The sequence below is a fragment of the Cetorhinus maximus genome, chromosome 6 (assembly GCF_964194155.1).
Source record: "Cetorhinus maximus chromosome 6, sCetMax3.hap1.1, whole genome shotgun sequence".
Lineage (NCBI taxonomy): Eukaryota > Metazoa > Chordata > Chondrichthyes > Lamniformes > Cetorhinidae > Cetorhinus > Cetorhinus maximus.
Window position 1 is genome coordinate 158,413,740 of NC_135884.1, and position 23,038 is coordinate 158,436,777.

The 23,038-nt window shown below is 44.9% G+C and overlaps 1 protein-coding gene across 1 annotated transcript in view; it reads right to left on the reverse strand.

Moving 5' to 3' along the window:
* tat (tyrosine aminotransferase) overlaps nucleotides 1–23,038 on the reverse strand; it is an 89,983-nt gene that overhangs the window by 12,286 nt on the left and 54,659 nt on the right. Inside the window, exons 7-9 of the mRNA XM_078544746.1 lie at nucleotides 19,323–19,375; nucleotides 17,516–17,668; nucleotides 6,576–6,704 (exon numbers count right to left, since the gene is read on the reverse strand). Of these exons, the coding sequence (XP_078400872.1) occupies nucleotides 6,576–6,704; nucleotides 17,516–17,668; nucleotides 19,323–19,375 (335 nt within the window). The remainder of the gene's footprint in view (nucleotides 1–6,575; nucleotides 6,705–17,515; nucleotides 17,669–19,322; nucleotides 19,376–23,038) is intronic.

A 23,038-nucleotide genomic window follows, 5' to 3' on the forward strand; every position in this document is an offset into this window, starting at 1 on the left:
AACTCTTAATCCTAGAATGTCCCACACTGGAAGTCTCACTCCTAGAATGTCCGATACTGGAACTCTTACTCCAAGACTGTCCCATTCTGGTACTCTCACTCGTAGACTATCACACTACGGAACTCTCACTCCTGGACTGCTCCCTCTGGAACTCTCACTACAAAGTGTTCTGCTTGGGAACTCTCAATCCTAGACTGTCCTTCTCTGGAAATTTCAATCCTAGACTATTACATTCTGGAACTATCACTCCTGGACTGTCCCATTCTGGAACTCTCACTCCTGGAATGTCCCACTCTTGAATTCTCACTCCTGGACTTTCCTGCCCTGGAACTCTCACTCCTAGACTATCCTACTCTTGAACTCTCACCCCTGGACTGCCCACTCTGGAACTCTCACTCCAAAATGTCCTGCTCTGGAACTCTCAATCCTACACTGTCCTGCTCTGGAACTCTCAGTCCTAGACTATCCGATTCCTCAGCTCTCACTCCTGGACTGTCTCAATCTGGAACTTTCACCCGTGGAATGTCCCACTCTGGAACTCTCACTCCTGGATGGTCCCATGCTGCAGCTTACTCCGAGACTGTCACACTCTGGAAATCTCATTCATTGCCTGTCTTATTCTGGAACTGTAATTCCTGGACTGTCCCACTTGGACTCTCACACCTAGACAGTCCCACTCTGGAACTCTCACTCATAGTCTGTCCCGCTCTGCAATTCTTACTCCTCAACTGTCCTGCTCTGGAACTCTCATTCCTGGACTGTCCCACCCTGGAACTCTCACTCCGGGATTGCCCCAATCTGGAACTCTCACTCCAAGAGTGAGCTCAGGCACTCTCACTCCTGGAATGTCCCACTCTGGAACGCTCACTCCTGGACTGTCCCACTCTGCAGCTCACTCCTAGACTGTCACACTCTGGAAATCTCATTCATGGCCTGTCCCACTCTGGAACTCTCACTCCAAAATGTTCTGCTCTGGAACTCTCAATCCTACGCTCTCCTGCTCTGTAACTCTCAGTCCTAGACTATCCGATTCCTCAGCTCTCACTCATGGACTGTCCCAATCTGGATCTTTCACCCATGGAATGTCCCGCTCTGGAACTCTCACTCCAAGACTGTCCCACTCTGGTACTCTCACTTCTGGATGGCCCTGCTTGGGAATTCTCACTCCTGGACTGACCCAATCTGCAACTCTCACTCCTGGACTGTCCTGCTCTGCAAGTCTCACCCCTGGACTGTCCTGTCTGGAACTCTCACTCCTGAGATGTCATGACCTGGAGCTCTGACTCCAGGACTGTCACACTCCGGAACTCTCACTCCTGCACTGGCCCTCTCTGGAAATTTCACTCTTGGACTGTCCCACTCTGGAACTCTTAATCCTGGATTGTTCTGTTCAGGAACTCTCACTCCTGGACTATCCCAACCAGGAACTCTCACTCCTGGACAGTCCCACTCTGGAACTCTCATTCCTGGACTGTCCTGCTCTGGAACTCTCACTCCTGGACTGTCCCACTCTGGAACTTTCACTCCTGGACTGTCCCGCTCTGGAACTCTCACTCCTGGACTGTCCCGCTCTGGAACTCTCACTCCTGGACTGTCCTGCTCTGGAACTCTCACTCCTGGACTGTCCCTCTCTGGAACTCTCACTCCTGGACTGTCCCGCTCTGGAACTCTCACTCCTAGACTGTCCCGCCCTGGTTCTCTCACTCCTAGACTGTCCCACTCTGGAACTCTCACTCCTGGACTGTCCCACTCTGGAACTTACACTCCTCATTTGTTGCATTCTGGAAATCTCACTCCAGACTTTCCTGCTCTGCAACCCTCACTCCTAGGCTATCTTACTCTGGAAATCTCACTGCTGTACTGTCCTGTTTTTGGACTCTCACTCCTGGACTGTCCCATCTGGAACTCGCACTCTTGGAAAGTCCCACTCTGGAACTCTCACTTGTGGAATGTCCTGCTCTGGAACTCTCATGCCCAGACTGTCACACTCTGGATCTCTCACTCCTGGACTGTCCCGCTCTGGGCCTCTCACTCCTGGACTGTCCCACTCTGGACCTCTCACTCCTAGACTGTCCCGCTCTGGAACTCTCACTTCTGCAATTGCCCACTCGAATCCCCTCCCCTGTTGCTTACAAGAATGAGTCCATTAGCCTAGAGCGTGAAGTGTCAAAGATGGTTCTTGCTATCAGAGTTTTATGTTGTAGGATAAGTTTAAGGAAACTGTTTGAAATGCAGGTTTTCAAGATTTAAGGCACAGATTCAATGGGATCTCTAAAATTCAATGAGTCCACAATTAAATGGTAATGAATGTGAATTAAGAATAATAAGTGAGCAAATTGTTCCCTAGGGTAATTAATTCAAAGCCCAGGGACAAAGTTACCTTTTTAAAGCATGTCTTCACACGTTTTTCTTTACCTTTGGGGAATAGTGGGGAGGAATTTTTTAAACTTCAGGGTAATGAATGAAGTGTGGAATAAGTTACCAGAGAAGAACTCAAAGCGCAAAATGTAAATGGGCCCAAAGTAAATGGATGGAAAGATACCCCATCATGTCCAATGACACAGGAACAGGAAGAGGCCATTCAGTCCCTCGAGGCTGTTACACGGGAACAGGAAACCATTCAGCCCCTTGAGGCTGTTACACGGGTACAAGTGGAGACCATTCGGTCCCTCTAACCTGTTACACAGGAACAGGAGGAAGAACAAACGAATATAGAACATAAGAAACAGGAGAAGGAGTAAACCTTATGTCTTCTTAAGCCTGCTCCACCATTCAGTATGATCATGGCTGATCCTGGGCATCACCTCCACTTTCCCGCCCACTCCACATATCCTTTAATTCCCTGACAGGTCACAAATCTTTCTGCAGAATCTTGTATGTTTCATTGAGATCACCTCACATTCTTCTAAAATGCAGAGAATAAAGGCTCAATTTACTCAGCCTCTCATCACAGGAACCAATCTAGTGACCCTTTGCTGTACCACTTCCAAGGCAAATATGTCTTTCTTTAGATATGGAGACAAAAATTACACACAGTATTCCAGATGTGGTCTCGCCAAAACCCTGTGCAATTGTAGTAAGACTTCTTTATTCCTGTACTTTTGAATTGCTTGCTGCACCCGCATGCTAACTTTTTGTATTCCTTGTACAAGTACACCCAAGTCTTTCTGAACTTCCATGTGAAGTCCCTTTGAAGTTATTCAACTCGTCAAACCTGTTAGGTTTAGAACAGGAGGAGACCATTCAAGCTTTAAGCTTTAATTTTATAACCACAAGAAGGTACATTGAGGGGGAGATCTGTGAGATGGGAATGAGCTTTTGGGAAATAACATTCTTCCACTGTAACATCAGAAAATTATTTTCCATATGTACTTTTCTTCATTAACTGTCTTGAAACGTTCTGAGACATGTCCTTCTTATTTCAATCACTCCACCATTGGCAGCCATACCTTCAGCTGCCATTGACCCTAAGCTCTGGAATCCCCTCCCTAAACCTCTCTGTCTCTTTACCTCCTCAAAGTCACTCTTGCAAACCTGCCATTTTGACTACACCTTTGGTCACATGCCCTGTTATCACCCAAAGTGGCCCATTAACAAATATTGTTTGATAACAGTGCTCTGAAAGCAATTGCGATGCTTTACCAAATTAAAGATGCCATATTAATGCAAATTATTGTGCTTTTGATTCACTTTGCTCACTGTTGCTGAGTATTATAGTGATAGCTTCCATTTTCCAGGCTCCAAGTTCGTTTACATAGAGTACATGATTTTCTTACCATTTCAATAATGGTCGCTTCCTTGGTGTTTTTGTCCCTTTCTGTAGCAGTTTGCATTTCTCTACTTTGAATTTCACCCATCCATCAATTCCCAAAGCTTATTCCGTTTAGCTTTGGAGTCCAGTACTTTCATTAAGTTTGCATCATGCGCAAATATGGACATTGGGTTTGTAATTCCTAGCTCCAGGTCATTCATAAAGGTATTGAACAAAAGAGGTCCAAAAAGGTGATGAAGACCCTTTAAATTCTATTGGTCAACCAATTATGTTCCCATTAAATCTTTTTTGGCCAAGCTCCTAGTTGAACCCAAACCCTTACCTCAAAAATGGATTGATGGGGTTGGCCCAGAATCTGGCAAGAGACTGACACTGGAAAAACTTGCCATAATCTTTCAATCTTCCCTTGATAGAGGGGAAGGTGCCGGAGGATTAGAGAGTGGTAAATGTGAAAACCTTATTTAAGAAAAGATTTAAGGACATTCCAAGTAACTGAAGGCTGATCAGCTTAACATCAGTGGTGGGTAAGGTTGTAGAGAAAAAATAATCAGGGAAAAAATCAACAGGCACTTGGAGAACTTTGAGTTAATTGAGGAGAGGCAGGTCAGATTTAGAAAAGGCAGCTTGTGCTTGACTAATCTAATTGAATTTTTTGATAAAGTAACAGAGTAGGTTGACTAGGGAATGCAATGGATGTTGTCTATAAAGATTTTAAGAAAGAGATTTGACAAAGTGCCACATAAAAGGTTGGTTAACAAAACTGAGGTTTATGCAATGGGAGGGTCAGCGTCAACTTGGATAAAAAACTGTCTTAAGGACAGAAAACAGTGAGTTGTGGTAAATGGTTGTTTTTCATACTGGAGGATGGTAGACAGTGGTGTTCCCTAAGGGTCAGTGCTAGGACCACTGCTTTCTTGCTATATATAAATAACTGGAAGTGGAATACCGAATAAAATTTCAAAATTTGCAGATAATACCCAGCTTGGAGATGTGACAAACAGTGAGGATGATACAAATCGACAGAAATAGATAGGCTTGCAGAATGGACAGACAAGTGACAAATGGATAATTCAATTGCTGCAATTGTATAGAGCCTTGGTGAGGCCTCACCTGGAGCATTGTGCACAGTTTTGGCCCCCATATCTAAGGAAGGATATACTTGCCTCAGAGGGAGTACAACAGAGATTAACCAGATTAAGCCCTGGGATGGCGGGATTGTCCTATGAGGAGAGATTGAGGAGATTGAGTCTGTATTCCCTAGAGTTTTGAAGACAGAGAGGTGATCTCATTGAAACTTATAAAATTCTTACAGGGTGTGACAGGGTGGATGTGGATAGGATGTTTTCCCTGGCTGGTGAGTCTAGAACCAGGGGACATAATTTTAGAATAAGGGGCAGGCCATTGAAAAGAGAGATGAGGAGGAATTTCTTCATTCAGAGGGTGGTGAATCTTTGGAATTCTCTACCCCAGAGGGCTGTGGAAGCTCAATCATTGAGCGTGTTCAAGACAGAAATCTATAGATTTCTAGATACTAATGACATCAGGGAATATGGGGGAAAATGGTGTAGAGGTAGATGATCAGCCATGATCTGTTTGAATGACAGAGCAAGTTTGATGGGCCGAATGGCCTACTCCTGCTTCTATGTTCCTAGAAGTGTGAGATGATGCCTTGTGACAGAAGGGATTGGAACAGGCAATATAGATTTAATGGCGCAGTTCTAAGAAGTATGCCGGGACAGAGGGACCAGGGGGTTCATGTGCATAAATCATTGAAGTGGACAAGACATAATGACAGAGTTGTTTTTCAGACTGGAGGAAGGTAGACAGTGGTGTTCCCCAAGGGTCAGTGCTAGGACCACTGCTTTTTTTGCTCTATATAAATGACTTGGAGTGGCAAACAGTGAGGAAAATACTAATTGATTGCAACAGGACATAGGTAGGTTAGCAGAATGGGCAGACAAGTGGCAGATGGAATTTAATACAGAGAAGTGTGCAGTTATGCATTATGGCAGAAGGAATAAGGTGGGGTAATATAGGTTTAATGACACTGTTTTAAAAATGCAAGACCTGGAGGTGCATGTGCGTCAATCGTTACAGGTGGCAGGACATATTGAGAGAGTGGTTAGCAAAGCATCTGGGATCTTGGGCTTCATAAATAGAGGCATTGAGCACAAAAGCAGGAAGTTATGCTGAACCTTTATAAAGCTCTGGTCAGGCCACAACTAGAGTATTTCACCCAGTTCTAGCCACCACAATTCACAAAGGATGTCAGGGCCTTGGGAAGGGGCAGAGGAGATTTATCAGAATGGTTCCAGGGATGAGGGATTTTAACTACAAGGTTAGGTTGGAGAAGCTGGGGTTGTTCTCCTTGGAGCAAAGGAGATTGAGGGGAGATTTGATGGAGGTGGACAAGATGGTGACAGGTTTATACAAAGAAAAACTCTTCCAAAAACTGATGGTATAAGGACTAGGGGCCACAGATTTAAGGTTCTGGGCAAGTGAAAAGTAGGGATTGAGGAAGTTTTTTTTTACACAGTGAATGGTAATGACCTGGAAACTCATTGCCTATGAGGATGAAGAAAGTGGAAATGCTCACCGATTTTGAAAGAAAATTGGTTTGTTGATTGAAGGAAATAAACTTACAGGGCTATGAGGATAGAGCTGGAGAATGAGACTGACTGGATTGCTCTACGGAGAGCTGAAATGGACTTGATGGGCTGAATTCCCTGCTTCTGTGCTGGAATGACTCTGACTAGAGGTTGACCAGAGTCTGATCCGGCTAGAACGCTTAGCACAGCATTACCTTCAGGAAGCTGATAGTACCATCATAGAATTCTTCAGTTGTTTTGTTCAGAATATTTTCCAGTGCTCCTTGTACAATTGTGCATGGGCCAAGAATTCTTTGACTCAAAGAGACCAGGCCAGCTCGGATCTGTTGGAACAAATTATTGGTTTAATTTGTGTTAGTGAGTACAGTCCATATTCCTTAAAACAGCATTGATGAATAAAAGAATTAATTATATATTACGTTAGCCAAATTGAATTTGTCCCTTTGAGTGCTGAGGTAAGGCACTTGTTCCAACCGTACTATGAGTAAATCTTGTGTTACAGTCAGGATGGGTAAATGTGATCACAAAGACAGACTGGTTGGGTTGAATGATCAGTTCTTCTATGTAACTTCTAAATACTTACTCCCCTCTGCTCGTATCCCATTATTCCTCTCTCCTTACTCCACCTCTCTAGTCTCGTTTTAAGTAAATGTTCATAGTTTGCCTCAACCAGATGGCTTGCATCCCATTTTGCTAAAGCATGTGGGAGTGGAGATCACTAAAGGACTTTCCATAATCTTCCAACCTTCCCTAGATAAGGGGAAGGTGCCAGAGAATTGGAGAGTGGGGAAGGAGGAGGATTGAGGGGAGAAAATGTATTTGTTCATTGGATGTTTGCATCGCTGACTAGACCAGCATCTGTTGCCCATCCCTCATTGCCCTTGAGAAGGTGGTGGTGAGCTGCCTTCTTGAACCTCTGCAGTCTGTGTGGTGTAGGTACACCCACAGTGCTGTTAGGAAGAGAGTTCCAGGATATTGACCCAGTGACAGTAAAGGAACAGCGATATCATTTCAAGTCAGGATGTTGTGTGGCTTGGAGGGGAACTTGCAGTTGGTGGTGTTCCCATTTATTTGCTGCCTTGTCTTAGGTGGTAGAGATCGCAGGTTTGGAAGGTGCTGTTGGTGAGTTGCTGCAGTGCATCTCATAGGTGGTACACACTGTTGCCCCTGTGCGCCAGTGGTGGAGGGAGTGAATGTTTAAGGTGTTGGATGGGGTGCCAATCAAGAGGGCTATTTTGATCTCATGATTGATAGAGATTACAAGACTATGACAGGTTCAAATAAGGTAGACAAAAGAGCTTTTCTCATTAGCTGGTGGCATAATAACTAAGGGGCACAGATTAAAACTCCAGGCAAGAGATGCAGGGGCAATGACATGATAAATGTTTTACGCACCAAATGGCAATGACTTAATGTCTGAGTATGGTGTAAGTGAGACGATGAATGATTTCCAAAGGAAATAAGCTTATAGGTTTAAGGCGATAGAGTGGGGGAAATGGGATGGGATGGAATGTGAAAACTCTATGACTGTTTACGAAGGAAAGAAGAAAGAAAACAGGGTTGTGCCGGCCAGTTAGCCTGACATTAGTCATCAGGAAAATGCTGGAATCTACTATTAAGGAAGTCTTAACAATGCAATTAGAAAATCATGGTACGGTCACACAGAGTCAACGTGGTTTTACGAAAAGGAAATTGCATTTGGAAAATTTATGAGAGCTTTTTCAACACCTAACTTGGAGGGTAGAATAAGGGGGAACCAGTAGAAAAAGCATACTTGGATTTCCAAGTGGCATTCGATAAGGTGGCAAACAAAAGGTTAATCCAAAAGTTAAGGGCTCTTGTGGGTAATATATTAGCATGAATAGAGAATTGGTTAACAGACAGGAAGCAGAGAGTAGGGAGAAATGGGGTGGTTTCAAGTTGGAGTGCCACAAGGATCAGCATTGGGCCTTAGCATTTTACAATTGATATCAATGGCTCAGATGAAGACACCAAGAGTAACATATTTAAGTTTGCTGACGATACAAAGTTGGGCGGGAATGTAAGCTCTGAGGAGGACACAGAGAGGCTGAAAGATGATATAGACAGGTTAAGTGAGTGGGCAACCAGATGGCAGATGGAGTATAATGTGGGGAAGCATGAGGTCGTAAAAATAGAAAAGCAGGATGTTTTGAGAGGTGTGAAACTTGTAAATGTTGATGTTCAGAAGGGCTTGGGTGTACTTGTACAAGGAACACAGATGGGTAATGTGCAGTTACAGTGAGCAATTGGGAAGGAAAATAGCATGTTGGCCTTTATTGCAAGGGGATTTGAGTACAAGAATGACGAAGTCTTGGTACAATTGTATGGGGCTTTGGCGAGACCATACATGGAGTACTTTAAAAAAATTCATTCACGGGATGTGGGCTTCGCTGGCTGGGCCAGCATTTATTGCCCATCCCTAGTTGCCCTTGAGAAGGTGGTGGTGAGCTCCTTCTTGAACTGCTGCAGCCCATGTGGTGTAGGTATACCAACAGTGCTGTTAGGAAGGGAGGTAGGAAGGTCATTGGCAAAGCATTTGAAGATGGTTAGGCTGAGGACACTACCCTGAGGAACTCCTGCAGTGATGTCCTGGAGCTGAGATGACTGACCTTCAAAAACCACAACCATCTTGCTTTGTGCTAGGTATCACTCCAACCAATGGAGAGTTTTCCCCCTGATTCCCATTGACCCCAGTTTTGCTAGGGCTCCTTAATGTCACACTCGGTCAAATACGGCCTTGATGTCAAGGGCAGTCACTCTCACCTCACCTCGGGAGTTAAGCTCTTTTGTCCATGTTTGAACCAAGGCTGTAATGTGGTCACGAGCTGAGTGACCCTGGTGGAACCCAAACTGAGCATCAGTGAGCAGGTTATTGCTAAGCAAGTGCCGCTTGATAGCACTGATGATGACCCCTTGCATCACATTGCTGATGATCGAGAGTAGACTGATAGGGCGGTAATTGGCCAAGTTGGATTTGTCCTACTTTTTGTGTACAGGAATACCTGGTCAATTTTCCGCATAGCCGGGTAGATGCCAGTGTTGTAGCTGTACTGGAACAGCTTGGCTAGGGACGCGGCAAGTTCTGGAGCATAAGTCTTCAGTACTATTGCCGGAATGTTGTCAGGGCCCATAGCCTTTGCAGTATCCAGTGCCTTCAGCCGTTTCTTGATATCACATTGAGTGAATCAAATTGGCTGAAGACTGGCATCTGTGATGCTGGGGACCTCTGGGGGAGGCCGAGATGGATCTTCCACTCGGCACTTCTGGCTGAAGATTGTTGCGAATGCTTCAACCTTAACTTTTGCACTGCTGTGCTGGGCTCCTCCATCATTGAGGATGGGGATATTTGTGGAGCCTCCTCCTCCAGTGAATTGTTTAATTGTTCACCACCATTCACAACTGGATGTGGCAGGATTGCAGAGCTTAGATCCGATCTGTTGGTTGTGGGATTGCTTAGCCCTGACTATCACTTGCTGCTTATGCTGTTTGGCACGCAAATAGTCCTGTGTTATAGCGTCACCAGGTTGACACCTCATTTTTAGGTATGCCTGGTGCTGCTCCTGGCATGCCCTCCTGCACTCTTCATTGAACCAGGGTTGATCCCCTGGCTTGGTGGTTACAGTAGAGTGGGGGATATGTTGGGCCATGAGGTTACAGATTGTAGTTGAGTACAATTCTGCTGCTGCTGATGGATCACAGCGCCTCATGGATGCTCAATTTCAGTTGCTAGATCTGTTCGAAATCTATCCCACTTAGCACCATTTAGTGCTACAAAACATGATGGCATCATCAATGTGAAGATGAGACTTTGTCTCCACAATGACTGTGCGGTGGTCACTCCTACCGATACTGTCATTGATAGATGCATCTGCGGCAGGCAGGTTAGTGAGGATGTGGTCAAGTGCCTTCTTATCCACCCTACCTATGCCCCTCATAATCTTATACATCTCTATCAGGTCCCCTCTCAACCTTCGTTGCTCCAAGGAAAACAACCCCAGCCTATCTAATCTTTCCTCATAGCTCAGACCCTCCAACTCAGGCAGCATCCTGGTAAATCTCCTCTGCACCCTCTCCAGTGCCATCACATCCTTCCTATAATGTGGTGCCCAGAACTGCACACAGTACTCCAGTTTTATAACCAGCGTTTTATACAGTTCCAGCATAACCTCCCTGCTCTTCTATTCTATGCCTCAGCTAATAAAGGCAAGTATCCCATATGCCTTCTTAACCACCTTATCTACCTGCCCTGCTACCTTCAGGGATCTATGGATATGCACACCAAGGTCCCTCTGATCTTCAGTACTTTCCAGGGTCCTACCATTCATAGTGTAATCCCTCGCCTTGTTAGCCCTCCCCAAGTGCATTACCTCACACTTTTCCAGGTTGAATTCCATTTGCCACTGCTCTGCCCACCTGACCAGTCCATTGATATCCTCCTGCAGTTTATGGCTATCCTCCTCACTATTTACCACCTTACCAATTTTCATGTCATCTGCGAACTTCTTGATCATACCCCCTACATTTACATCCAAATAATTTATGTGCACCACAAACAGCAAGAGCCCCAGCACCGAGCCCTGTGGAACCCCACTGGAAACAGCTTTCCAACCACAGAAACATCCCTCTACCATCACCCTCTGCTTCCTGCCTCTCAGCCAATTTTGGATCCAACGTGCCACTTTGCCTTGGATCCCATGGGCTCTTACTTTCTGGACCAGTCTGCCATGAGGGATCTTATCAAAAGCCTTGCTAAAGTCCATGTAGACCACATCAAAAGCATTACCCTCATCAACACTCCTGGTTACCTCCTCAAAAAATTCAACCAAATTTGTCAAACACGGCCTTCCCTTAACAAATCCATGCTGACTATCCCTGATTAATCCATGTCTCTCCAAGTGCAGATATATTCTGTCCCTTAGAATTCTTTCTAGTAACTTCCCCACCACCGAGGTTAGACTGACTGGCCTGTAATTTCCTAGTCTATCCCTTCCTCCCTTTTTTAATAATGGGACAACGTTAGCAGTCCTCCAGTCCTCTGGCACCTCAGCTGTGGCCAGAGAGGATTTGAAAATTACTGCCAGGGCCCCTGATATCTCTTCCCTTGCCTCTCTCAACAGCCTGGGAAACATCTCATCCAGGCCTGAGGATTTATCCACTTTTAAGGCCACTAAACCTGCTAATACCTCCTCTCTCTGTTAATTTCCTTTAATATTTCACAGTTCTCCACCCTGACCTGCGTTGTCCTTTTCCATTGTGAAGACCGATGCAAAGTATTTATTGAGGACTGTACCCACATCTTCCGGGTCCACACACAGATTACCTCTATGGTCCCTAATTGGCCCTACTCTTTCCCTAGTTATTCACTTGCTCTTTATATATTTAAAAAATCCCTTTGGGTTTTGCTTTATTCTACCCACCAATGCTTTCTCATGTACTCTCTTAGCTTTCCCATTATCTTTTTTAAGCTCCCCTCCTCACTTTTTATACTCCTCTAGGGACTCTGCTGTATTGAGCACTTGGTATTTGTCAAAACCTTCTCTTTTTTCTTAATCTTCAACTTTCTGTCCCTTGACATCCAAGGTTCTCTGGGCTTGGTCCCCCTCTTTGTCTTTACAGGAACGTATTTGCCCTGTACTCTCGCTATTTCCTCCTTGAATGCCTCCCACTGCTCTGACACAGTTTTATCTGCAAGTAGCTGCTCCCAGTCCACTTGGGCCAAATCGTATCTCATCTTAGTAAAATTAGCCTTTCCCCAGTTTAGAACTTTTATTCCCGGCCCAACCTTATCCTTTTCCATAATTATCCTAAATCTAACTGAGTTATGGGCACTATCTCCAAAATGCTCCCCATCTGATACACCTTCCACCTACATGGGCTCATTTCCAAATATTAGGTCCAGAACTGCCCCATCCCTTGATGGGCTTTCTACATACTGGCTAAAAAAGTTCTCCAGATGCAACTTAAGAATTTTGCTCCCTCCCTACCTTGCACACTAAAACTATCCCAGTTAATATTTGGGTAGTTAAAATCCCCGACTATTACTGCCTTATTATTCTTACACTTCTCTGAAATTTGATTACATATTTGATCCTCTATCTCTCCCTGACTGTTTGGGGGCCTATAGCACACACCCAGCAGCGTGTTTGCTCCTTTTGGGTTTTTTTTACTTCTACCCATTTGGCCTCATTTGATGATCCTTCCAAGATATCATCCCCCTTCACTGCTATAATTGATTCCTTGATCAATATTGCGACCTCTCCTCCTCTTCTATCCCCCTCTCTATCTTATCTGAATACCCTATAACCAGGAATGCTGAGCTGCCAATCCTGCCCTTCTTTTAGCCAAGTCTCGGTTATAGCTATGATCTCATACTCCCATGTGTCTATCTGTGCCCTCAGCTCATCTGTCTTATTCCTCAGGCTCCTTGCATTAAAATATATTCCGTTTAGCCTTGCTAAACTCACTTCTTTCTTATCTAGCCTATGTTTCCTCTGCTTTCCAGACTCACTTACTAGTGTTTTAACTTCTAATTCCATCTCAGCTTCTCTCCCCTCTGAACCATTTTTCAGGACCCCATCCCCTGCCAATTTAGTTTAAATCCACCCCAACAGCATTGGCAAACCTCCCCACAAGGGTGTTGGTCCCATCCCTGTTCAGATGTAACCCGTCCAACTTGTACAAGTCCCACCTCCCCCAGAAATGGTCCCAATGCCCCAGGAATCTAAAGCCCTCTCTCCTGTACCCTCTCCAGACACGCATTCATCTGCTCTATCCTTCTGTTCCTATACTCACTACTGTGTGGCACTGGGAGTAATCCGGAGGTTACTACCTTTGAAGTCCTGCTTTTCAATTTCCTACCTAACTCCCTAAAGTCTGCTTGCAGGACCTCATTTCTCCATCCTCCTATGTCATTGGTCCCAACATGGACCACGACCTCTGACTGTTCACCCTCCCCCTTCAGAATGCCCTGCAGCCATTCCGTGACATCCTTGACCTTGGCACCTGGGAGGCAACATACCATCCTGGAGTCACGTCTACGGCCGCAAAAACGCCTGTTTACTCCTGTCACTAACGAATCTCCTATCACTGTTGCCTTTCCACACTATCTTGACGTTATATACCCGCGCTCTCCCCATACACTTTGACGCATTTGGAGTCCAGAAATCTATCTATTTCCTTCATAAATATATTCAGTGACTTGGCCTCCAGAGCCTTCTGGATAGAGAATGCCACAGGTTCAACACCCTCTGAGATAAGAAGTTACTCCTCATCTTAGTCCTAAATGGTCTGCCCCATATCCTGAGACGGTGGCCCCTTGTTCTAGACCCCCCCAGCCAGAGGAAACATCATCCCTGCATCCAGCCTGTCCAACCCTGTCAGAATTTCATATGTTTCAGTGAGATCCCCTCTCATTCTTCTAAACTCCAGTGAATACAGGGCCTAGTCGGCCCAATCTCTCCTCATACGACAATCCTGCCATCCCAGGAATCAGTCTGATGAACCTTCGCTGCACTCCCTCTATGGCAAGTATATCCTTTCTTAGGTAAGGAGACCAAAACTGCACGCAATACTCCAGGGGCAGAATTTTTCACTTGGCGGGCGCGTGCCCGACCCGCTCGAGCGTGCAATGATGTCGTCCAAGCGTGATGTCAACGCGCAGTTGCACAATAGTTCGGTCGGCAGGCGTATGCTGGAGTTGGCAGTGCGCTTGCCGATGATTAGAAGGCCTGTTAAAGCCAATAAGTTATCAATGAAATTAAATTTTTTGCTGCCTGTCCAATCTAACGGTTGGTGGGCAGGCAAAAAGGCCAAACGGCCTTGAGTCATACGGACTCAAAACGTTAACTGTGTTCCTCTCTGCAGATGCTGTCAGACCTGCTGAGTTTTTCCAGCTATTTTTGTTTTTGTGTTGAAAATATTACATTTGGTTCCCTCATCCAAATCATTGATATATATTGTGAATAGCTGGGGTCCAAGCACTGATCCCTGTGGTACCCCACCAGTCAGCACCTGCCACTCCAAAAAAGATCCATTTATTCCTCCTCTCTGTTTCCTGTCCGCTCAACCCATGCCAATATATTACCTCCAGTCCCATGTGCTTTAATTTTATACACTAACCTCTTATTTGGGACTTTATCAAAAGCTTTCTGAAAATCCAAATACACCACATCCACTGATTCTCCCTTATCTATTCTCAAAAAACTTCAGTAGGTTTGTCAAACATGATTTTGCTTTTGTAAATCCATGTTGACTTTGTCTAATCCTGTTGACATTTTCTAAGTGTCCTGTTAATAAAACCTTTATAATAGACTCTAGCCTTTTCCCTAATACTGATGTTAGGCTAACTGGGCTGCAATTCACTGTTTTCTCCCTCCCTCCTTTTTTAAATCGTGGGGTTACATTTGCCATCCTCCAATCTGCTGGGACTGTTCCAGAATCTATAGAATTTTGGAAGATGACAACCAACGCATCCGCTATTTCCATAAACACCTCCTTTATACCCTGGGATGTAGATTATCAGTCCCTGGGAATTTATTGACTTTTAGTCCCATTATTTTCTCCAACACTATTCTTTTGAGTAATACTAATTTCCTTCAATTCCTCCTTCTCAGTAGACCTTTGGGGCAGGATTTTGGGGTTGTTGGGTGGGTGGGATGGGTGGGGTGGTTGGGGCGGGGTGGTTGGGGTGGGGTGGGTGGGCCCCGGAGTGGCCGGGAAATGAGCCACCACCTACAATCGGCCCCCAAACGCGATTTCACCATTAATTGGCCAGCCAGCTTGAAAGGTGCGCTGAAAAGCTCAGCGCTGCCGGGTGGGGGCAGGAAGAGGGCAAGCGCTGACGTCAGTGTGTGTGTGGGGAAGTTGCGCAATGAAAGCTCCCTGAAGGCAGAGAGCTGAAGAATTTTAACAACAAAGATAAAGATTATGAAATTCTGAAAAAAATGTCCCACATAGGACGCACTCACATGAACATATAGTTAATAAAAATTCTGTTGGAATATATTTATTTTTAAAAATTAATATCGGAAAACTAATCCTACTCGTGGGTGAGGTTTCCTCAAAAATCCAAAGGCTGCCTGGCCAATTCACCCGCCTGCCAACGTAATGTTGGACGGACAGCGAAAAATCGCACTTAATTAATACACTAATGGCCTTAACAGGTCTCTTAATTGTCAGTGGGCGCGCTGCCGACTCTCGTACGTGCCTGCCAACCGTAGTATCATGTGAGTGCGTGCAGACATTGGGATGCTCGCCCGACATCATCGCGCGCTATTTTACGACTGATTGCGTCAGGTGCGCGCCCACCCGCGGGATGTAAAACTCTCCATAGTATTTCTGGGAAGTTATTTGTGTCTTCCTCCATGAAGACAGAACTAAAGTAGTTGTTTAATTGCTCTGCCTTTTCCTTGTTCTCTATTATAAATTCTCCCACTTCAGACTGTAAGGGACCTACATTTGTCTTCACTAATCTTTTTCTTTTTACACACTTACAGAAGCTTTACAGTCTGCTTTTATGTTCCTTGCAAGTTTACACTCATACTCTATTTTTCCCCTCTTAATCAATCTCTTGGTCCTCCTTTGTTGAATTCTAAACTGCTCCCAATCTGCAGGCTTGCTACTTTTTCTAGCAAGTTTATATGACTCCTCTTTGGATCTAGTACTATCCTTAATTTCTTTTAATAACCATGGTCGGGCCGCTCTTCCTGTTGTGTTTTTGTGGAATGTATAACTGTTGCAATGCATGTATTCATTCCTTCAGTATGAGCCATTGCCTATCTACTATCATGTCTTTTAATGAAGTTCCCCAATCTATCATAGCCTCATACCATTGTAGTTTCCTTTGTTTAGATTTAGGACCCTAGTTTCAGATCGGACTACTTCATTTTCCATCCTAATGAAGAATCCTGTCATGTTATGGAATCGCGCCCACCAACAATTAAGTGGGCAATTAAGCCCCTTAACGGTGCAATCAACAGTGAATTTACATGGCCCGTCCACATTTATGGTTGGCGGATGGATGGCAGGCGGCATTCGCAGTTTTGCTCAAACCTTGATCCAGAGCGGGATGAAATCTCAGTAGGGAAATAAAGTAAAAAGAGATACCTGGGTACAGGTTTTTTATGAGGTACTTTCAGGAGCTTGATTGTGCTCCATGAACATATTTTGCAGCATTTTTGTTGTGTCTTTTAGTCTGTGGAGGTCTGCAGCTCCTTGGGGCAGCTGTCTGCCTTCAGGGAGCTCTTTTGAAGTGCTCGCCCTCGGTTACATTGGTGCCTGGCTCTTCCCACCCCCACCCAGCAGCGCTGAGTATTTCAGCCAATGTGAAATTGCGGTCAGGAGCCAATCGCGGCCGGAGGACCATTTCCCGTCCACTCCCAAGCCCGCCAATCACACGCATCCAACGACGGAAAAATTCAGGCCAAAGCCTGACAGGTTGGATACAATGCATCACATAAAGGAAAAGCTCCTTTTACATTGAACAGAATTAGAATCATCTCATTTCTTTGCAACTTTCATTCTGTGCTGAACTGAACATCAATGTTAGAACGCTCATAGAAGATTCTAATAAATTTCATTGGGACTATAAGAAGGTAATATTAACACTGCAATAAAAAAAAAAATCCACAGGTTACATTTCTGATAATGTTCGATCTCTCCTGGTTTATAAATCCTCAAAGTGAAATAATTAGTCATTAAATGACTCAACTTGCTTTCCTGGCTCAATAATAAGTAAGAATGAGCTGATTAAAATGTACCCTCGTATTCCTTACTCCTCATGTTGTTACCTAGATTCTCCATAAATTAATCTATTTATTCCTCTTACCCACTCCCTGTGGTAGTGAGTCCCTGACCCACTCTCTGGGTAAGAAAGTTTATCCTGAATTTCCTGTTTGCTCCTGTCTTACAGTAGTTTAAGACAAGGATTATGTTTAACTCCCAATAATATTTCCTATTGACCCTCAACTCCTGATTGGTCAGTTTCCTAGTGACCCTTGCCTATTGATTGGTCGGTTTCGTAGTAGCCCTAATTCCTTGTGACCATTGTTTACTGATTTATTAGTTCCCCAGTGACTCCCATCAACTGATTAGTCAGCTTCCTAATGAGACTCACCTCTCTGCTAAAGATATTGTTTCGGTCGTGAATGAGAATCCAGCCCATTCGCCAGCCAGGTACAAGCCACCGTTTGGCCAGACCACCACAGGACAGGATGGGGACACTGCTGCTCAGAGAGCTCAGGGCGATGAACTTGCACTCTGGGAAGACCTGGAGGGTACACAGATCATTGATTAGAGACCATGTTAATAGAAAGTGTTTAAATTCATTCCATAAAATTAGGCAATGAGGAGAGTATAAACATTTTGGAATAAAGGTGAATTAGGATTGCACCATGCCTGAACCTAGAGACTGTCCTAGATCAACCTCAAACCCGGACTGCATTAGGCTGTCAGCAAGGAGGAGAATGAAGGATAAAGTGTGCTACACAGTGGGCTATGTATATACCAGGCCTTTCATACACTCCGGCCTGTGTATATACCAGGCCTATTATACACTCTGGCCTGTATATATACCAGGCCTATTATACACTCCGGCCTGTGTATATACCAGGCCTTTTATACACTCCGGCCTGTGTATATACCAGGCCTATTATACACTCCGGCCTGTGTATATACCAGGCCTTTTATACACTCTGGCCTGTGTATATACCAGGCCTATTATACACTCTGGCCTGTGTATATACCAGGCCTTTTATATACTCTGGCCTGTGTATGTACCAGGCCTATTATCACACTCTGGCCTGTATATATACCAGGCCTATTATCACACTCTGGCCTGTATATATACCAGGCCTATTATACACTCTGGCCTGTGTATATACCAGGCCTATTATCACACTCTGGCCTGTGTATATACCAGGCCTATTATTACACTCTGGCCTGTATATATACCAGGCCTATTATACACTCTGGCCTGTGTATATACCAGGCCTATTATCACACTCTGGCCTGTATATATACCAGGCCTATTATACACTCTGGCCTGTGTATATACCAGGCCTATTATCACACTCTGGCCTGTGTATATACCAAGGCTCTTGTCGCACAAAGTGCTGCACATGTACCAAGTCTATTGTTGCATCAAAGCAACTGTCTAAACCCATTTATCTGTTGTGTGCCAATGAGAACAACTCAATAGGAGTGTTTGACTCTTAGAAGAGCAGCATGTGGGAGTCTGGACCTGATCCTAGCTCACTGCTGCTGCAGCCATACAGCATTACTTGAGGAAGGATATAAAGCATTAGAAGCAGTTCAGCGAAGATTCACTTGACTGATTCCTCAGATTAAGGGGCTATTTTGTGAGGATAGGGTGGACAGATTGGGATTGTATCCATTGGAGTTTAGAAGAATGAGAGGTGATCTCATTGAAACAGGTAAGATTCTGAGGGGACTTGACAGGGTGGATGCAGGGAGGATGTTTCCCCTTGTTGGGGAGTCTAGAACTAAGGGATCCAGCTTAGAAGTTAGCAGTCTCCTGTTTAGGACCGAGATGGGGAGATTTTTTTTTCTCTCAGGAGGTTGTTAGTCTGTGTAATTTTCTTCCCTAGACAGCAGTGGAGGAGGGTCTTTGTATATTTTTAAGGCCGAGTTAGAAAGATTCCTGACTGATAAAGGAGTCATGGGTGTAGGGGACAGACAGGAATGTGGAGTTGAGGCCACAATGAGATCAGCCATGATCTTATCAAATGGCGGAGCAGGTTTGAGGGGCTGAATGGCCTATTCTTGCTCCAAAGTCGTATGTTCCTATGTTCATGAGTAAGTGGGTATGTGTACGGCAAGAGATAGACTGCTATCTATTACAAGTACAAAGTGCAATCTTAGTACATATGTTCCTAAGATCCGATTCCCTCAATTTTTCTCACCATATCTCCATAGATTTCATCAGCCAGGATTGGAAGGTAATTCCTTGCTGCAACTGAAAGAGGAACAAACCTGAGCATCAAATGTTACAGCTAATGGGGGAAATTTTCAGTTAAACAGTAAATATTTTTCAAAGTTATTTAAAAAGAAATTATATTTCAGTTTCTGCTGTCTCCCAAACCACCCACTCCGAGTCTCCCTATCTCAAATCCCCCAACTCACCCTTCATGGGGCCCCACTCTCCCAGTCCCCTTCCTGTCTCTAATGACCCCTCATATAGTTCCTAAAGACCCTTGACTCTGCATATTTCCTCACTAAAGCTATCAAACTGGGAAAAGAGAGAAATCTGTCCCTGAGAATTTCCAACCCAAAACTGCTGACCCCAGCCACCCCTTCGCCTCCCCAGCACCCCACCAACAACCACCATACAGAATGATGTAGAACAGAAGACCATTCAGCCCTTTGAATTTTGCCTTCTCTTTGAAAGAGCTATCCAATTTGTCCCACTCACATGCTCTTTCTCCATAGTTTCCCAATTCTCTTTTGAAAGTTATCATTGAATCTGTTTCCACTGCTCTTTCAGGCAGTGCATTCTCGATCACAACAACTCATTGTTGTTACAATCCCAGCTGATGTTATTACTGGACAAGTCAGATCCCAGAGTGAAACCTGGCTTGATAGATCCTAATTTTTACTTTTTTAAAAACCGTGGAGGCAAGTAACTGAACAAATTCTCAGGAGTCTGATGAACTTTTAACACGAGGAGTAAAACATTTATTAAACAAGAAAAATGAACGACATTACACAAGACAAAAAAGTTGGAAAAGATCTCAATACAAACACAAAAAAATGATTCAAATATTCACCCCAGCTATATCTTTACAGATACATACAAATTCGGAAAGATAAAACAATTTACCATGGCCAGGATTTTTAGGATGGCAGTTTCCCTTCCGGCTATATGAAAACCCCCCCCCGCCGCTGATATTGCCTGCCCCTCAGCAATCTCACGCTCCAAAGAACATTAATTGGCAGGAGGCAGGACTTCCATCCCTCACACGGGATGAACTCCTGTGTTAGAGAGCTATCGGCCAATCTATCTAGTCCACCAGAAGCTGCAGTGCGCAGGGTTGAGGTTGCAATCAGTCCCCAGAGAAAAAGTCCCACCTTGGGGGGTTGGTGGTGGACAGAGGGAGGTTGGGGTGTTGGTGGAGAGGCTGGGTGGGAGGGTTACCAGAAGTTAAAGGGGAGGACGCCCAATGTTAAAAGGGATGGAGTTGATTCCGCCCCTTCCCACCATGATCTGAACCCCATTTATTTTTGGGCATCCCCCATACCTTGGAGCTCCTCCCGCCAGCCTGAAAATTGAGGCTGGATGGGAAATGGCCCTTAAGCGATCAATAATGGACCGCTTAAGGGATTCAACTGGGGCAAGGGCATGCTGGTCGGCTGTGGCCTCTCCCACTCCAGTAGAAAATTGCAGAGAGGTCGGGGTGGGTGGAAGCCAGCGGGAAGCTCATCCAAGGAATTTTATGCTCAGCCCCCGCCTACAAAACCACCAAAGGGGGAAGTGCAAAATTCTGCCCTGACGGTGGCAGGAGAGGTTGAGAGAGTGGTAAATAAAGCATACTGTATCCTAGGCTTCTTTAATAAGGGCATAGAGTACAAAAGCAAGGAAGTTATGTTAAACTCGTATAGAAGACTAGTTCAGCCTCAACTGGAATATTGTGTTCAGCAACTACAGGCCGGTTAGTTGGTGGTGGAGAAGCTTTTTGACATGAGAATCCGAAACAAAATTAACAGTTACCTGGAGAAATGTGGATTAATTAAGGAAAGACAGCATGGATTTGCTAAGGGCAATACCTTCTCTTTATTAATTTTTAACCCATCCAGTATCTCAACTATCTCCCTTTTCACTATGACTTTGGCAGCATCTTCTTGGAGTTGGTAGACACGTGGCAGTTAAAATTTAATGCAGAGATATGAAGATGTACTTTTAGGACAGAATATTGCCATCAGTGTGCGGGGGCGGGCCCAACACGCCAACATGCAAAATGACGCATGATGACATCAGGCGTGTGTCCCGATGTCATCGAGCGTCATCTCGATATTTCATTCAGCAGGCGTGTGCCAGAGGTGGCTGCGCATCCGCCAAACTGTCAACGGTTTATTAAAGCCATTAAAAAAGTAATTAAACTTGTTAAGAATGCTGCCCGTCCAACTTTAAGGTTGGCGGCAGGCAAAGAGCCCAAGCAGCCTTTGCGTTTTTCAGAAAACTTCATCCACAGGCAGGATGAGGTTTCCTAAAGCTTTTATAAAATAAATAAATAAAATTTCCTAACTTCACAAACATGTCCCAGCTCATATGACACTGTCACATGAGGGGGACATGTTAAAATACATTTTTACTTTATTTATTCAAAAGTTTTCTAATTCATTCAATCTCCCTGAGGCAGCTGTGTGCCTCAAAACAGCGCAGGCCCCAACTCTCCCTCCCCCCCACCGGCATGCACGTGAAAGAGCGCAGAAATCTCCCTGAGGCACAGAGCTGCCACAGGGAGATTAATCTCATACTGAGAACTTTAAATAAAGAAGGTGAAAAATCATTTACTCATGTCCCCTCGTGTAACAGCATCACATGAGCTGCGACATGTTTTTGAAATGTTCGAAAAATATTTATTAATGTAATAAACCCTTCATGAAACCTCATCCCGCCCATGGATGAGGTTTCATGAAAAATGTGAAGGCCGCTTGGGCTCTTGACCTGTCCGCCAGCCTTTGCCCTGTCAATATCTTTAACTAGTTTATTAATGGCCTGAACAGGTCTTTGACAGTTCGGCGGGTGTACTGCTGACTCCAGTATGCGCCTGCCGAACGGAAGATTGGAATGACGCGTGTGATGTCAGGACGCACGCCCAACGTCACTGTGCATCATTTTACACGTTGGCATGGGGGGCCTACCCCTGCATGCCGAACAGAAAATTCTCCCCATGATAAACCTGTATAACCGGAGTCTTCTGTCCAATTCTGGACACCATACTTTAGGAAGGATGTGAATGCATTAGAGAAAGTGCAGAAAAGATTTATGGGTGGAACGTTTTGCTCGGAAGGCGGGTCCGGCCTGCTCGAGGGTGAATGACGCGCAGTCGGAGTTGGCAGCGTGCCCGCTGACAATTAAACGGCCTGTTAAGGCTCTTAAGTGATCAATTAACTTAAATTTTTCACTTCCCATCCAACCTAATGTCGGTGCAGACTCGATGGGCCGAAGGGCCTCTTCTGCACTGTGATTCTGTGATTCTAATGGTTGGCAGTCAGGTGAAAAGGCCAAATGGCGGGATGAGGTTTTCAAAAGCAAATAAAAATAAAATAAAAGTTTTAAAATTGAATTAATAACTTGTCCCTGCTCATGTGACAGAGTCACGTGAGGAGACATGTTTTATTACATTTTTATTTTCATTATTTTCTTTTTTTTACAAGGCTTCATTTCTCTGAGGCAGCTCTGCACCTCAGGGAGATTATAAAGCGTTCACTCGCACACATGTACCAAGTTCCCGCTCGGCCCACTCGCCTTCCTCCCCCGATCTCCTGCACAGGCAGCGCTGCTGCTCGTGTTTCACGCTGGTCAGGCCTTAATTGGCCCGCCAGTGTGAGACCGCGGTCCAGTCCTGATCGCAGGCGGCAGTCAGCTTCCTGACCACCCTCGCCTGTCCGCGCCAAG